Source organism: Hyperolius riggenbachi, chromosome 4 (genome assembly GCF_040937935.1).
Source record: "Hyperolius riggenbachi isolate aHypRig1 chromosome 4, aHypRig1.pri, whole genome shotgun sequence".
In the NCBI taxonomy this organism is placed as follows: Eukaryota; Metazoa; Chordata; class Amphibia; order Anura; family Hyperoliidae; genus Hyperolius; species Hyperolius riggenbachi.
In genome coordinates, this window is record NC_090649.1 from 465,693,597 (window position 1) to 465,711,309 (window position 17,713).

A 17,713-nucleotide genomic window follows, 5' to 3' on the forward strand; every position below is an offset into this window, starting at 1 on the left:
GATCCAGTGAGGGCAGACTCTGCAATGAGAGCTGACCCCTGACAGATTGGTATAAGCACAGACTGAAGGTCCACACATATGCTAGATAAAAATCGGCGCTCACAAACGAGTGACGTCGTTAAAACCACATTTACCTGGCAAAAGTAACGAGTCGCTAAATGTGCCGAATACATGTACAAATGTTCCCAATCATAGTGTGCCCATTAGCGTCCGAATTCCTGCTAACCAATTCGATCAGAGTAATCAGTGTTCTCCCCAGGCTCTTTTAGCCGGGTGCTCCACCCAGCTAGTTTTGGTGAGCACCCAGCTGTCATCAGCTCACCTCTTCCAATGCTGTAAGTCCCAGCCCTGCATTCTGTCATCCCGCCCCACCCAGCTGGAAAACATTTCTGGGGAGAACACTGGTAATGGATCCAAAAAATGGACCCTCAATCTAATTGAATTGGCTAGTGGAAATTCGACCATCAATGGGCACAACCGATCGTTTTTGATCAATTACTGCGGGACGATCAGCCGTGGAATTGCAACGTTACTGGGCACCTCTAAACGGCATTGTTCACACACACACCAAATATTCCAAATGGTTATATCGTTTGAAAATTGTGCACACAGGCGGAAATGACATTGCACATGCTCTTTAACAATGTTGGTCGAACGATTTGTACACACCGGCTATTTGCACACAAGCAAGCCTGATCTGTGGAACATTGTGAATTGTGATTGGCTGCAAGCGGGACATAGTCGCACAGGCATTTTTATCTAAGCCAAACACCACACAATCACGGGTCAGCTTCTGTGAAATCAGCATGATAAAACTGCGCCTTGTTCCAAATGCAAGTCTTGGAAAATGATATTAAAATAGTGATACTGCCAAGAGTGTCAGGAGAAAAACCACTGTATGCACTTTATATACATCCTGGCCAAACAATAGTTAGAGATGGTTTAGGGCGACTGTTTCAGAACAAGCGCTGTATAGATGCACTGCTGGGGCTACGAGGCTGAGCGCTGCGCTCTAGGGTGTGGGAAAACTAGCGGTCAAAGCTACACTGCAAGAACGTCAGCTAAAGTTCCTTAAAGGGAATCTGTATTGTTAAAATCGCACAAAAGTAAACATACCAGTGTGTTAGGGGACATCTCCTATTACCCTCTGTCACAATTTCGCCGCTCCTCGCCGCATTAAAAGTGGTTAAAAACAGTTTTAAAAAGTTTGTTTATAAACAAACAAAATGGCCACCAAAACAGGAAGTAGGTTGATGTACAGTATGTCCACACATAGAAAATACATTCATACACAAGCAGGCTGTATACATCCTTCCTTTTGTAGCTCAAGAGATCATTATACACAGGCAGTGTGCATAGAGGGGCCAGGAGGGGGGAGATGCATCACAGAACCACAACACTGAAGAACTTGGCAGCCTTCCAGACACAGGCCGACAAGTCTGACAAGAGAGAGATAAGTTGATTTATTACAGAGACTGTGATAGCAGAAAGTGCTGCAGTAAGCCAGAACACATTAGAATAGCTTTTGGAACTTGTAGGATGATAAAAAACAGGATGTAATTTTTGTTACGGAGTCTCTTTAAAGAACATCGGACGAGAGTGACCAAACTGGTAGGACCAGTGTTCTCCCTAGGCCCTTTTAGCCGGGTGCTCCACCCGGCTAGTTTTGGTGAGCACCCGGCTGTCATTGGCTAACCTCCTCCTATGCTGTAAGCAGATTTGTTCACAGAAGCACCGACCCTGCATTCTCACATCTCGCCCCACCCGGCTACTTTTTTATGCCACCCGGCTGGAAAAAAATTCTGGGGAGAACACTGTAGGACTGCTAACAAAACATCCAGGGACACATGCACCCTCAAGATTTCGATCTGGCACAATAGTTTGCTCAAAAGAAAATTATTTTTGTTTGCTAAATTACTATTTCTGTCCCCTAACTAACCTAATGCTTCACACCCAAGACACCCTTTATACTAACCCAAGCCCCAGAAGTTACAGAGATGACATCATGCTTGTGCATCAATCTAGGTGCCCATTGGCTTATGGGGGCGGCTGCTGCATAGACACAGTGGTTAGGCCTCCTGAGGTCACTTCTGGAAGGGGGAGTGGTGCTCACACTATTTAGCCCCTCCTTCCGCCTCTGATTGGACAAGAACTGTGGCTGTCACAGCACTGACACTCCATCCAGAATAGCAGTGGGCATGGAGGGGGTGTGGCTCCAGTGGGTGATGTGGCAATGTGGGAGTGGCATACAGATCAGGAAGTCAAAAAAGCAGTAGGAGGCAGGACAGTGGTGAACGCAGTTGAAGTGGCTTCACCAATCACAGCTGTCTGGTTGGAGAGTAGATTTACCAAGAAGTGGAGTATGGCTGCAGGTAATTATGAGGGAAGGGAGTTTACTATGTGAATTGCATGGGATGGGAAGAAAGAGTAAAAAGAAAAACTCCTGGACTTAAAGTGAACCTCCGGACTAAAAATCTACTTAGCAGAACTGAAAATGCGTGGTGTTTCTTTGACAGTTTCACAGCATCAGAACTTTGTTTTTCTTACCAAAGCACCATTTTTACCTAAGCTCCACCCATCAAAGAAAAAAAGCCTGGGCTTTTTTTCCCTGATGCTGTGCAGAGCATGATGGGATTTCCTATATTATTCACGTTGCCTAGCAACTGGGAGAGGTGCTCAGGACACATGACAGTTGGAACTGTGTTTCATGCTTCCTGTCACCTCCTTTCAACCAAAAAGATGTCTGCCCTCATGAAATCAAACATTTGCCTGTTCTTTTAAAACAGGGTGGGTAAGAGATTATATTACCTATTTTAATTAACATAACTAATGTAACTTAATGACAGTATGTTTAGGCTGAAGTTCCTCTTTAAGCTTTAAAAAACACCTGCGGCTGCATCCTTGTTTTGGGGTGGCTTAAGGTGGCCATACACTGGCCGATTTGCCATCAGTTTCGATCAACAGATAGATCCCTCCCAGCCTGAATCCGATCACAATCTGTGGAGCTGCCGCGCCGCCCCCCCCCCCCCGCCGGGAGCTGCCAAGACAGGAAGTTCTGTGTAGCTGCAGCCGTTCTAGAACCCAGCGCGGAAAGAAGACAGCGGTGACAGTGGGGACTCACACCGGCCGGAACAGGTAATGTATACCCGCTGTATTGCGTCGGTCGTCGGGCATTCGAAATGCCGCTATCGATGCACTCCTGACCCGCCGGCGACCAAGAAAAATCTTCCGCACGGACGGATTGACGGGAACGATCGATTTCGGACGGAAATCGATCGTTCTGTCAGCGGTGTGCGCGGCGATTTCACAGCCGATTCGATCACTGATCGAATCGGCCGTATATCGGCGGGAAAATCGTTAGGTGTATGGGCCCCTAAAGAGAGAACTGAAGCCAGAGGATCATCATCAAAGCCAGAGAACTGGCAATTTCTTAAAGGACTTACGAGGCGAAACGCCGAAAAAAAAGTTAATCACTTGCCTCATCTGTTAAGGCACGGAGGACGCCGTCCGCGCCCTCCGTGCCGATCCGCCGGGTCCCCCCGCTTATTAGCCCCCCGGGCCGGCTGCCGACCCCACGGCCCGGGTCGGGCTCTCTCGCCTCTCCCAAGATGGCCGCATCCTTTGCCCGCGGCTGCGCAGTCTGCATAGCCGCGAGTGCGGCTGCGCAGCTCTAGGGCCAACCCCTCCGATCCACGCTACGTAGCCTTAACAGATGAGGCAAGTGATTAACTTTTTTTCGGCATTTCGCCTCGTAAGTCCTTTAAAGTGTACCCCAGAGCAAACCTAATGCAAAACCAGAGCTGCTAATAAAGAGGGAAGCCTCCTGATCCCCAAAGACTCCCCCGTGTCCTCCTGGAGACCACCATTTTCGTGCATGCCCCCCCCCCGGAACATCTGACAAGAGTCTGCTGGATAGGTTATTGTGGCTGCACTCCCCACTGTGTATGGGCGTGGCTGTACTGCGTGCACAGCAGGGAGAGCGGTCTTGAAATTCAAGAGGGTTCTGGGCAGCGGTCTCAAGGAGGACACAGGATCCAGAGACCTCCCCCTCCGTAGGCAATTATCTGTTTTCATGGGTGTAACAATCATCCCTGCGACCCCGAAGCATTGGGGCCCCTCCACAATCACAAGTGGGGCCAATTAGCAAACAAACCTCCCCATTTGCTCACAAAAGCAGTGTGCAGGGCTTCACAGCAGAACACTCCCTGCAGCCATTCGCTGGCTTCCAATCACATGGGGTTCGGGGACAAAGGGGCCCCCGACCTATCGTTTTTGCAGGAGGGCCGTATCAAGTGTAGTTACACCCATCTGTTTTTTTGCATTAGGATCACCTCATGGTACACTGGAGTAAGGGAAGGAAGAAACAGATTGGCCAACTCAAACTTAAAGGGCAACAGAAGTGAGACTATGGAGGCTGCCATGTGTATTTCCTTTTCAACAATACCAGTTGCCTGGCAGCCCTGCTGATCTGTTTGGCTGCAGAAGTGTCTGAATAACACCAGAAACAAGCATGCAGCTAATCTGTCAGATCTGACAATGGCCTCAATTCACTAAGCTTATCTCCTGTCTTTAATAACTCTTCTAGAGTTGTTACCATGGTGATAAGGCATGTAGTATTCAGGAAACATTTTACCTCAGGCAAGCCTAAAGTTAACTCTTCTGTCTTTAAGTTAACTCTCCAATCCTTAAAATAACTCCAGAGTTAAAGACAGGCTGTTAATTAACTGCGTGTGAAAATAACTACAGAGGAGGTAAATTAACTACAGAGGAGGTAACTTAAGGAATGAAGAGGTAAGATAACTCCATCACTGTGTGGAGGTAAGTTTTCTCTTGCCTTATTATCTCCAGCATGATCTTAGTGAATTGAGGCCAATGTCAGTAAAAATCTGATCTGCTGCATGCTTGTTTAGGCTGGTTTCACACCAGGACGTTGCGTTTTAGGGGACGTTATGGTCGCACAACTTGCCCCTAACGCAAGGCCTGGTGCTCTCTGCTTTGGACGTCAGAGTGAGCCGCGTTGTGCAGCTCACTCTGGCGTCCGTGATGGCGTGATGCGCACTCTTGGACGCATGCGGCATCACGTGGTCCCGCCGGCCAATCGCCGCACAGAGCGGCCGCTCCAGGAAGTAAACACTGCACGTCACTGAGCGCAGTGAATATTAATTAGCCATGTGCCTGGCCGCTCTCCGCTCCTCCCCAACGTTACTGAGCATGTGCAAGCAGTCTAACGCGGCTCTGTCGCTTACAAGGTACTGCATGCAGTACGTTATATTATAGCGCAGCATTACACTGTAACACAACGTGGGCACTGTGAACAGCCCATTGATTTTTCATTGCTGTGCAGTGGGGTGCGTTACAGGCTGCTCTAACGTGCGCCTGTAACGTCCCACTGTGAAACCAGCCTAATGCTGGGAATACACGTTTCGTTTTTGCCTTCGATTCGTTCAGTAAACGAATCGAGTGTTGAAAACGTATGTGAAAATAGTCATAATCTCATTATAGTTTCGATTAATAGACCCCAAAAACGAACGACTAGTGATCGAACATGTTTGATATTATCTCTCTTTATCCATCTAATCGAGCCATTGGTAGGCTTGATGGCTGTTCAGATCGATTATATGTTCGTTTATGTTAGTCCGTCCCTGTAAAAAGGGATTTTCGTTTCGTTTCTTTGCAGCCTTCGATCATTGGAAAAACAAAACCATCAGAATCGAAAAAAAAAACGAAACCGTGGGTGGTGATATTAACCGTACGTTCGATTATTTCGGGAACAAAAAGGACAAAAGGCACAATCGAAACGAAGGCTAAAACGAAGGCAAAAACGAAACGTGTATTCCCAGCATTAGGGTCTATAGCTAAAAGTATTAGAGGCAGAGGATCAGCAGGGCTGCCAGGCAACTGGTATTCCTTACAAGGAAAGAAACATGGCAGCCTCCATATACCGCTCTTCAGTTGTCCTTTAAGCTATGCACATGCTTCAAGCTACAGTGCCTCTGAATCAAACAATCCAGGCAGGCAACACTAATTATTGCTATTATATGGGATTTACACAGTGCCAGCATCTTCCATGGTACAAGCGTAGAGTCATGTCACTGACTGTCCTCAGAGGAGCTCACAATCTAATCCTACCACAGCCATAGTGTAACATTCCAACAACAGTCTAAGGACAATATGGTGGTAACCAATTATCAGACTGTTTTTGGAATGGGGAGGACACATCAGTGCCCAGGGAAAACCCAAGAATCAAACCAGGGACTCTACAGCTGTAAGGTCCAGTTCAAACGCACAGCTGCCGGCGGTTTGTTTAACCCATGCAAAAATGCTTTTCTGCTTCCGAAAAGCATTTAGCAACAGACCCCGCCATCAGCTCATCACTTTTTGAGTCTCCAGGGTGACAGAGAATCTTGAACGCAACCCAAGCTAAACACAGCGTCTCAGAAAGCTCAATCGGCATGGCGAGATCGATGGCAATCAACGGTAAACGCATGGTTTTGAACACTGCCATTTATCAATACAAGATGGGTTAGATCAGGCATGGGCAAACTTGGCCCTCCAGCTGTTGAGAAACTACAAGTCCCACAATGCATTGCAGGAGTCTAACAGCCAGTGTCATGACTCATAAAGGCAAATGCATTGTGGGATTTTTAGTTCCTTAACAGCTGGAGGGCCAAGTTTGCCCATGCCTGGGTTAGATCCTGACGGTAAACACGTCTTCCGTCTCAACCGGCTATGGCAAGAGTTCTGTGCCATCCCTATATGACTGTACCATGCTGCCACTATAAAATGTACAACCACCAGGCGAGAAATGGTTTAATGTTAAGCCCTGTACACATAGGGGTAGGGGAGAATCTCTAACACTGTAAAGATATGTCAACAGGCCCGTGGCTAGCGACACATCTGCTGTTGGGGGGGGGGGGGGGGTGTGCAAACCACGTGCGACAGAATGGGGAAAACAAGGAGGCTGTGTAGTGCTTGGGCATGAGGAATCGATAAGGATGCAGCATGCTGGATCTTTAGCAGATGCTGTACACACATTAGCTTGACTCCATATTCTCGACTATGGTGGTCGTTATAGTCCACCACGGCAGATTTCGGACCAGCACATGTACATAGCTTTAGGCACCTCGGTAACCAAAGCCGATGGCAAGTTGGCCGGATCACCAGTGATCTTGAGTTCCGAACTTGAGCAGCACGGCGTCGTACTGGTAAGCATCTTACCTTCCACAGCCGGGTCCCTGTTCATATCCCAGCCAGGGCAGTATCTGCACGGAGTTTGTATGTTCTCCCCGTGTCTGCGTGGGTTTCCTTCAGCACTCTGGTTTCCTCCCACATCCCATAAACATACAAGTCATTTGGCTTTCCTATAAATTGGCTCTAGACTACAATATATACACTACACAATACATATGCAGACATATGCCTATGGTAGGGATTAGATTGTGAGCTCCTCTGAGGGACAGGTAAATGACAAGACGATATACGGTTGGTAGATGTCGGCACTATGTAAATAATAATAATCTTGGTCTCATCTTCCACCAATAACAACTGTAGGCTTCCCCACGAATAGCCTCCCCAAAAGGCCTGGCGATTGCACAGCCTGATCAGACAGACCTATACATGGCTCCAGCAGTCTCCTCACCACATTCCCCCTCTGCAAGGCTGAGACCAGCACAGCTGCTCCAGCCATCCATTCATCAGAGCAGATTCCACACACCGCATGAGTCAATTATTAGCTTGCATTTAGAAAACACCAACATATGTGAAGCCCACTCAGTCATCATCCACACACGCACATTCCCCTCCGCACAGAAGGAGGAAAAAATACTTAAAAAAACACAACAGTGCATTGTACTGCCACACGGTCTCGCCACCTAGGCCTCGCAATGCAGCTTCCTGCTCATCTACATGCAACTGTGCAAGCAGACGAGTCTCTCTCAGTGCAGACATGCAGCAGGGAAGAAACCATTCCCAACACGCCTCAGGTGCTGCAACCTCCTCCACTCTGTCACCGAGGAGGCCCATGTGACAACGCACAATGCCTCTATTGTTAAAGAGGACAATGCCTTGCAAGGGGTGCTACAATACAGTGTGCAATCCTGATGTTAGCAGGATAAAGGCTGCAGTAAATCCTGAGGTATTTTACCTCTGACCGGGTCACATGCAGGAAGCCGCACGGGAGCAGTGTTTACATACAAACACGTATGTAAACAAGAAGCCAGACGCTGTTCAGAGGTGTATAAGCAGCGACTATGCAGGGAGTATAGCGCGGCAGAACTTTTATAAGCCATACCGCTGTGCATCCCCACACAATCTGTATCTAAATTATAAATACAATCGCTAAATATAATTTTGCCGTCTTAAACCTGAACTCAGAACTTCCTCTCTGCACTAAAAGATAAGCAACCGCACAATCACCTTTACAGAAATGCATTTCTGTTACGGGGCCCATACACTCAGCCGATTATCCACCAATTGATAACAAATCGATTGCCCAATCGATTTGCGGCCGATTTCAATCGATCTGACATGATGGAAAATCTAGGTGGATCTGTTGAGATTGCTTATCATTTTGCATTGGACCTAATGGAAATCTGATGACAAACAAATGCCATCAGATCGATTTTCAATAGATTTCGTACTGAAATCTATTGGAAATCTGTTCCTAGTAAAAAATGTTCCTAAACACATCAGATAGATCAGAGATCTATCTGATGATCTATCTGCTGCTAATCTAATGCTGGGGATACACAGTATGTTTTCCCCCTTATCAATCGAGCTGCTGATGGCTCGATTGATAATATCTGACAGGTCCGATGACCCGCTCGATCCCCGTGGGCGGACAATAGCGGGGAGTCGAGCGGAAGCGCCCGCGAGGACGAGCGGGAATCGATCCGGACGGCGGCGGGGACGCGGTGGGAGTCGATTCAGCGGCTAATCGAGCCGCCGGGTCGTACCGTGTATCCCCAGCATAACGAGTGTATGGCCACCATTATAGCTGATACAAATCATGCAATAAATCCATAGTGTGTCTACTTCCTGCTTTCATGGAAGCAGACATCCTGTGTTTACAAATTAGCTGCTCTGACAAGGCAGCCAGTTGACACAGCTGAGTGATCAAATTGCAGTTGAGATTACTCAGAGATGGGGGGGAATTAAAAAGCTAAACTCTCTAAATACATACAGGGTGGATTTCTCTGTTTTACTTCAGTCCTGTGCAAGAGTTCAGGTCCACTGTAAGGACTCGTTAACACTATGAGCGTTTCCGGTTTTGTTGTTTTTTTTTTTACAAGCGCTGACGCTTTGTGAGCTTTTTGATTTCTTTGAGATCGCAAAGGTGCTACCTGTACCATTTTCTGAGCATTTTGGCTCAATGGAAGGTATGGAAAAAGCACAAAGCGCTTGAAAATGCACTTTGTATAGTAATTTCCCCAACGCTTTTATGAATAAATACATAAATACATTGCATTTATTCATTTTCGGGTGAATGAGTTCACTTCCTGACTTACATCAGGAAGTTAAAAAAAAAAAAGAATCGCTCTGCAAAAGCGCTTAGAACAGCTCAAGGCGCAGGGTAAACCACTTTTACAAAAAGCTCAACAAATTGCTCAGCGCTTGCGATTTATAATGTAAATAAAGCCATCATAAGGTGAGAAAGCACTTCAGGTTATATACTCACCTATGTGGAGGGAAAGCTCTGAATTGCAAAGAGCCCCCCACCCCCCCCATTCCATCATTCCTGCGCCGTCTCCCAGTTCAGTTCTGCGACCGACCTCCTCTTTGGCCCTCCTCTGGTAGTCCAATCCAATCCAAAAAAGCTTTATTGGCAGGACCAAATACATTTAGTATTGCCAAAGCAAAACAAAGCATTAACATGGGGGGGGGGGAAATAAGGGAAGGGTATAGGGGGTTGGGGTATGTAGTCCTTTAGTCCTTAGGGTGTGGGGGATGTAAGGGACAATATGAGGGGCTGGGATATACAGTCCATGGGGGGTATTGGGGGTATACAGTCCATGTGGTATCATGTTCCTCTCAGTTCGGAAGCACTTGCGTCCGAGTTAATACTGCGCATGCCCAGACTCACGCATGTGCAGTATGGGTGGGAGTGCTTCCAAAGGCTGCCCGAGGAGGGCTGAAGAAGTGTTGAAGAGAACCGGAGGTGGATCTTCGGGGGGCAGATGGGACACAGAGGCATGTTCTCTGCCTCATGACATGGCTCTGTGTCCCCCACACCGCCGCTCTCTGCTTCCCCCCCACCGCTATCTCGGAGGTAAACACAGGGAGAGAGAGAGAGATTCCCTGCTCAAAACGCCCGCCAGGGGCGTTCCTACAGGGTTTCTAGAGCTGCCATTGGGCCGCTCTCTCCCCCTGCCGCTTCCCCGCCTCCCTGCATGCTGCGAGAGAGACACAGTCTCTCAGTGCAGCGTTGTCATCCAGAGGTCACGCAAGTGAAAGTGGGATATTGCGGCCCACGGGAGCGGTGGATTTTGCGGCCACCTGATAGGCTTAGCTTCCCGGATCAGGTAGCCTACTTTTGAGTCCACCTTGGGCTCTCTTTAAAGTGCCCATTAACGGTACATTTTCTTCATCAGAAGCGATCTTTTGGCACACTTTTTACAATTGCAAGTAATCAAGACGTTTAATTCTCGCTTGTTCCCAAAATTGGGTCGATTAGGGCATTTTCTCTCTTCAGATACGATTGTAAAATCGAACTTACGGAACGGAATTTTCAGTTCCAATCGAACAAAGAATCGTTTCACAACAATTTCACCCAACACTGCATTGTTTTCTGTACAATTCGATTGTAAACATTGCATCGAAAGAGCGCATCTGCTGAAAATATTGACCCGTTAATGGCCACCTTTAGATAGCAGAACTTAACAGGGAATGGCGGTGGGACGAAGGGATGGACCAAGGATCGTGAAGGCTCCATGCATTCAAAAGCCTGCCCTACGCACTATATGCACTACGGAAGGACGACTAACGAGCTCCAGGAAGGCATTGAGGGACGCCTGTAGACACTCTAGATCTTTGCCCAGGACTATCATGAAGAATCGATTGACGAGGCTATCTTAACTGTGTATGGTAGCATTATGCTTGAGCGCAAACACGAAATCTGGGAAGCGGAAACAGCTGGCAAAGAGTGGAAACAATATCAAGATGTGCAGGTATGTTGTGGACAGAGGGATTAAATGACTGCATGCCTGACAGAAACATACAGGTAGAGTCTGAACTAGAAACAAAGTTTCAAAGTTTGCAAGAAAACCATGTACACTAAAGCCTTATAAGGATAGTTGCCCATAGGATGGGTGAGAGTTTGGGACAGTTCTGTAGAGAAGTATTGCTAGCCTGCAGGCTTGCAACACAGTCTGTTGCCAAAGTGTGTGTGTGTGCGTGTGTGTGCGTGAGCTAATATGAGTAGGAGAATAATGCGAAGACCACCCAGCAGTCTGATCTCTTGCCGACACATCGAGGGTATTGGGGGCTGCTTTAGGCACACCAAAATTAACAGCAGAAGCAGCCCTAACCCATCTAGAGCGCGTACAAGTCTTTAGTAATTACATGTATCAACTGAATTAACATTGTTAGTCTAAGGGCGAAAGATAGGTGGCGCTCAAACAAAAGTGGACAATTAGTCCCTAGCATTAGGAAAGAACGGATGCGGATGGTTCAACTTGGTTATGAAAACATGAGGGAAGTTCAAATCTTGATGATGGGACAGAAGGGAAGCTGGAAGCCAAGTTCGCTCTGCAAAGGTCCCAAGGTCATACTAGTCTTAACCCTGGCCACTAGTTTTGCCCTCAGGATGACAGAGGACACTGGCGGATTGGTCCTGAACATTCTTATCTAATTAACAGATAGGAGTAAACATGAAAGTGTAGTTCACTCTATCCATCCCAAAGTACTGTAATGGAATCGGTCCTTGAGGACTCTAGTTGGGCAACCATGACTGGGACAGTCTAAGGCTGGGCATACACGGCTCGATGCCCCCTTATCAATCGAGTCGCTGATGACTGATCATTTCCGACAGGTCCGATCCCGTGGCGGATCGATACCACGCTCGATCCCGTGGGGACGAGCGGGAATCGATCCGCGCGGCTGCGGGAACGAGCGGACACACGGTGGGGATCGAGCCGCCGGGCGACCTGTGTATTCCCACCGTAACAGACATTACCTGAGCTCCATTCCAGGGCTTTGGAGTTGGTGCAATGTTTGGGTACCTGGAGTCAGAGTCGGTAGTTTCATAAACTGAGGAGTCAGATGATTTTTGTACCAATTCCACAGCCCCGGTAAGTATTCAGTTAAAGAGACGGAGTTGAGGAGTCAAAGCAATTTTTGGGTATCTGGAGTCGGAGGATTCATAAACTGAGGAGTTGGAGTCAGATTATTTTTGTATCGTCTCCACAGCCCTGCTCCATTCTAATGCATCAATATAAAAGGACTGAAAATTAAGAATGGATGCTGCAGACCACAAGAATAATGGTGCTAAGAATTGTTTGGGGAGGGGGCACTGAAGCAAAATTGGGGAAACCTGGCCATTGATGACGGAAGAATATCAGAAGATACCATGTGGATACATTTTGGACACCAGAAACTAGCAGCTTTTTACCAGAGATGGGGTACACAGGTATAACCAGAGCCCAATTCAACCAACCACCTCACGCCAGAGAAACTTCAGATTAAGATCTTGGAAGAGAATAAAAAGGACACTTGGACCGAGCACACAGGTTGCCTAAAAACAACAAAAAACAAACAACTGAATCCTTACCCCCACTCTTTATAGGGGTAATGAGAGTCCGGAACTGGATAAATAGTATGCCAGTGCTAGATAGTGAGTTCCATGGGGTTGCAGAGGGATTGGAACTGCACAGTAAGTCCTGCAATCTCAGTGCTGGACAGAAGAAGCAACAAAAGTTCTGGAAGCACGGGAGTAACAAGCAAAGGTAGCTGAAGTGCAAGGCAATTGGTGCAAAAAGGCATAGTAAATGGGCAAGAAACTACCCACATAAATCTGAAGACTCTGAGATGGTTACATCCTAGGCACAGATACAGTAAACTGAATTCACTCACTACTGAGTTGTGGAAGTTCAGCGATTGTCAGAAGGTGCAACAGTTCTACAAGAGCTGCAAAGAGGATTAGGGCTTTGCACAAAACATTTCACTGTCTCAAAATTGGTCAAGGGTGCCAATAGGAGCTTGGTGATGGTCAATACACACACTGGTAACCCAGCAAGTACTGAGGAATTAAATATGGGTGCTGAAGACCAGATGAGACTGTCGATCTGGAAATCCAAGGCTGGGTTAGCAGTACAGTAGATCTAAACTGAGAAGGTGCTGCAGAACAAGGAGGGTAGCCTAAATGCGGGCAATGGATGCAGTAGATGTCAGAAGGTGCAGTATTGGATACAGGAGGTACAAGGAGGCATCATCAGAAGTTGGCTAAGTACATGAACACAGCTCTGGGAAGGAGAAGCAGCAAAGAGGGAAAACGTCCATTTTTAGAAAGAGAACAGAGTAGAATTCTGCGTTGGGTGCTGGAATCTGGAACACTGAGTGGGGAAAACAGTCCTGGAGCTAGACTGCTCATCGAGGGTCCCCAGAGTAAAGTTTGCCAGGCAACGCTAGATAGGAGGTGCTATGAGTAAGTATTCTGTACGGAGGCTCAATTTTGGGCTGGAGAAGTAGAGGTAGACGGTTAATGGCTTCACACCGATGCAATTTATTACTAACACTGTATGGGGGAGCAGAAGAGGTGAGAGCTAGGCGGATAACTGGGGTTCATTTCGTAACATCAGTCAAGTACGTCGGATATGTTAGAAATAATTGATCTAGCGGGTAAATCTGCCAGAAAATTGTATGGTGTGTACCTAGCAATAAAGACTCCTCAGTGGTGCACAGGGGAGGAGGCAGTGTAACAGAGGTACTGTGGGTATACTCTGCAGACGCATTGCCCGGTGGGGGGGAACTGGCTCTAGAAGTGATGATTGGGGTATCTAGGGGGTTGGTGATCACTGAGTATAATGAAAGATCGGTGCTGTAGAGGAGGCAGCACTGAGTATAATGTAAGAGGGCTCATAGAACAGACAGTGATGCTGGATCGGTGCTGTGCACAGTATTATACGGGGGGGGCCCATATAGCAGACAGTGGTGCAGGATCGGGGCTGTACAGGAGGCAGCACTCAGTATAATGTAGGGGGGCCCATAGAGCAGACAGTCATGCAGGATCAGTGCTGTGCACTGACAGCACTCAGTATAATGTAGGGGGGCCCATAGAGCAGACAGTCATGCAGGATCAGTGCTGTACAGTATAATGTAGGGGGCCCATAGAGCAGACAGTGATGCAGGATCAGTGCTGTACAGAAGGCAGCACTCAGTATAATGTAGGGGGGCCCATAGAGCAGACAGTGATGCAGGATCGGTGCTGTGCAGGAGGCAGCACTCAGTATAATGTAGGGGGGCCCATAGAGCAGACAGTGATGCAGGATCGGTGCTGTGCAGGAGGCAGCACTCAGTATAATGTAGGGGGCCCATATTGCAGACAGTGAAGCAGGATCGGTGCTGTGCAGGAGGCAGCACTCAGTATAATGTAGTGGGGCTCACAGAGCAGACAGTGATGCAGGATCGGTGCTGTGCAGGAGGCAGCACTCAGTATAATGTAGGGGGGCCCATAGAGCAGACAGTGATGCAGGATCGGTGCTGTGCAGGAGGCAGCATTCAGTATAATGTAGGGGGCCCATAGAGCAGACAGTGATTCAGGATCGGTGCTGTGCAGGAGGCAGCACTCAGTATAATGTAGGGGGGCCCACAGAGCAGACAGTGATGCAGGATCGGTGCTGTGCAGGAGGCAGCACTCAGTATAATGTAGGGGGCCCATAGAGCAGACAGTGATGCAGGATCGGTGCTGTGCAGGAGGCAGCACTCAGTATAATGTAGGGGGCCCATAGAGCAGACAGTGATGCAGGATAGGTGCTGTGCAGGAGGCAGCACTCAGTATAATGTAGGGGGGCCCACAGAGCAGACAGTGATGCAGGATCGGTGCTGTGCAGGAGGCAGCACTCAGTATAATGTAGGGGGCCCATAGAGCAGACAGTGATGCAGGATCGGTGCTGTGCAGGAGGCAGCACTCAGTATAATGTAGGGGGGCCATAGAGCAGACAGTGATGCAGGATCGGTGCTGTGCAGGAGGCAGCACTCAGTATAATGTGGGGGCCCATAGAGCAGACAGTGATGCAGGATCGGTGCTGTGCAGGAGGCAGCACTCAGTATAATGTAGGGGGGCCCATAGAGCAGACAGTGATGCAGGATCGGTGCTGTGCAGGAGGCAGCACTCAGTATAATGTAGCGGGGGCCCATAGAGCAGACAGTCATGCAGGATCGGTGCTGTGCATTGGGTAAAATGCTATACAATGGACATCATGTAGGACTCCTATAGAGCAGACAGTGGCCGCAGCTGCTGCAGCTCCTCTTCCTGGGCACACGAGCTGTCAGTCACCCCCCATAGCAATGAATGGACATCGGCTGGACATCAGACAATAGACGAGCCTCACCTCATGGCGGCCGCCGCTCTCCTGCTCCTCCGGTGCCGCTAGTGGATGCTCCTCTCCCCGGTTCCCGGTGCGCAGACAGGGACTGGCATCCGAGCGCGGTCCCGGGACTGCTCCCCCCTCCAGCACTCCGTACAGGGTCCGCACAATCCTCCGCGCCAGTCGCAGCGCAGATCCCCGGTATCCTCCGCTACGCACCACCCGTCCGTCTATCTCTCTCTATCCCGCGAGCCAGCAGCGCACAGCGCGCATGCGCGGTCCCCAGCACACAAGGAGAGCCAGGCGGCGCGCTCCCGCGGACCCGGCTGACGTATAGTTTGCCCAGATAAAGGCTCGGTTGCCGGTGAGAAAGTGGGAGAAGGGGGCGGAGAGTTAGTTATCCAGCGCGCTCCCGCGAAGCCGTGAAACCACGCCCACAGCGGACCCAGGCCGCGCCCACTGTGCCATGCTCAGCTGTTTGCCGAGCAGGGGGAAAAGTGCGTCTGCCGAGGGGGTGACGTCATAATACATTAGAAGCCGGGGAACTCCTCCTCTGCCCGGAGCACATGGACCGCTGAGGTCCCGCCCAGCGGCGCGCGCCGTGCGTGGTCACAGCCTGCAGTGTTTCCCGGAGCGCGATTGGCTGCCCTGGTGGCGCGCGTGCCTGGGTTGGAAGCTTGGAAAGGGCACGTGGGGCCTCAAATAGAATTCCATTGTCGGTTAGTTACAATATAAGGTTGTATGCTAGTGGAGTCCCAGATCCTGCGGGGTGGGCACTCTGTGGGGGCGGGGCTTGACAAGTAGCTTGGAGGGAATATAGGGGCAGCTCATGAGGTGTGTCCCTCAGAAGCCTTGCCCTTAGTGAAAGTACTCCCAACTGTCCCTCTTTTGGAGGGACAGTCCCTCTTTGGGAGCCCTGTCCAACTTACCTCCTCATTTGTCCCTCTTTCAGGACTTTGTCCCTCTTTCTATGTAAATATATGTATTTCTCTACTGAAAAATGTGATTGACTCTAAACTTTATCTCCATCCCTTAAATTGATATATTTCTAATTTTCAAATGTTAATATGAAGGAAAATGAACCAGGATAGAAAGGACCAGTGTGGTTTGAATTATAAAACGATATTTTTCTCATGAAATCTTTATGGTATGCGTGACTAGGGGGTGTGACGGGGGCTTGATCAGGAGTGTGGCAGGGGCGTGGCTTAAGTGCCCCTCTTTCCCATCTCCAAAAGTTGGGAGGTATGAAAGTACTGCTTACACATTAGTACGCCACTGGAGAGTTGGGCGAAGAGTGAGCCGAATGAGTGCTTCTGAAGCCTTTCTGATGAGTCTCAAATGCACAAAATTTGAATGGGGACAGTGGTGGAATGAGGGGACATAGCGAGGACTGGGAAGGTTCTATGCCAGGGGTCAGGAACTTTTTTGACTGAAATAGCCATGAATACCACATATTTTAAAATGTAATTCCGTGAGAGCCATACAATATGTTTCAAACTGGGACAGTAGGGCTCATGTTTCTGTTACCATGGTGATGTGTATACAGTTTATCCACCAGGCAGTGGAAGTGTCAGACACGTCTTCAGCTTCTCTTGGGTTTCAGCAACATCAGCAATTTCCCCAAGAGCCAGACAGGAGAAATACCGACTAACAGCTTGTACAATTAGCTAGCTCACTTGGGGGATGATTCACTTTGTAGGACGAGATCCCTGCACTTTGGCCCAATAGGCTGCCTGTCACATGACAGGCAGCTTATTGGGCCAAAGTGCGGGGATCTCGTCCTACAAAGTCACTGGACCTGACAATGTCCAGAGTGGGACAATTGGAGCAGCTGCTCGTTTTGGGGAAGCGCGAGTAAGTTAGTAGTGCATGCTACAGCAGTAGTGTACCTACTTTGCAAATTTTTACTTGCGCTGCTTGAGCAGTGTAGCTTAGTGAAACAACCACTACTGATTTGTATGTGAGCCAGATGTAGCCATCAAAAGAGCCACATCTGGCTCCCAAGCCATAGGTTCCCTACCCCTGTTCTATAGCATTGTTCCTCAACTCATTCTTCAAAGGATAAGCGAAGCGGCAGAGCTGCATAAATGTTTTTACCTTATCTGCTGCATGAGGCATCTGGGACGCGGACTGTGTCCTTTTTACCCACAATTGCTTTCAACAGTCTGAACTGGGCCCTCGACCCTCCCTTG

General features: G+C 48.7%; 1 protein-coding gene across 1 annotated transcript in view; it reads right to left on the minus strand.

The window, feature by feature from the left end:
• Nucleotides 1-15,890, minus strand: part of ENAH (ENAH actin regulator) — a 166,064-nt gene extending 150,174 nt beyond the window's left edge. Inside the window, exon 1 of the mRNA XM_068232860.1 lies at nucleotides 15,546-15,890. Within this exon, the coding sequence (XP_068088961.1) occupies nucleotides 15,546-15,550 (5 nt within the window). The 5' untranslated portion in view covers nucleotides 15,551-15,890. The remainder of the gene's footprint in view (nucleotides 1-15,545) is intronic.
• Nucleotides 15,891-17,713: the final 1,823 nt, after the last annotated feature.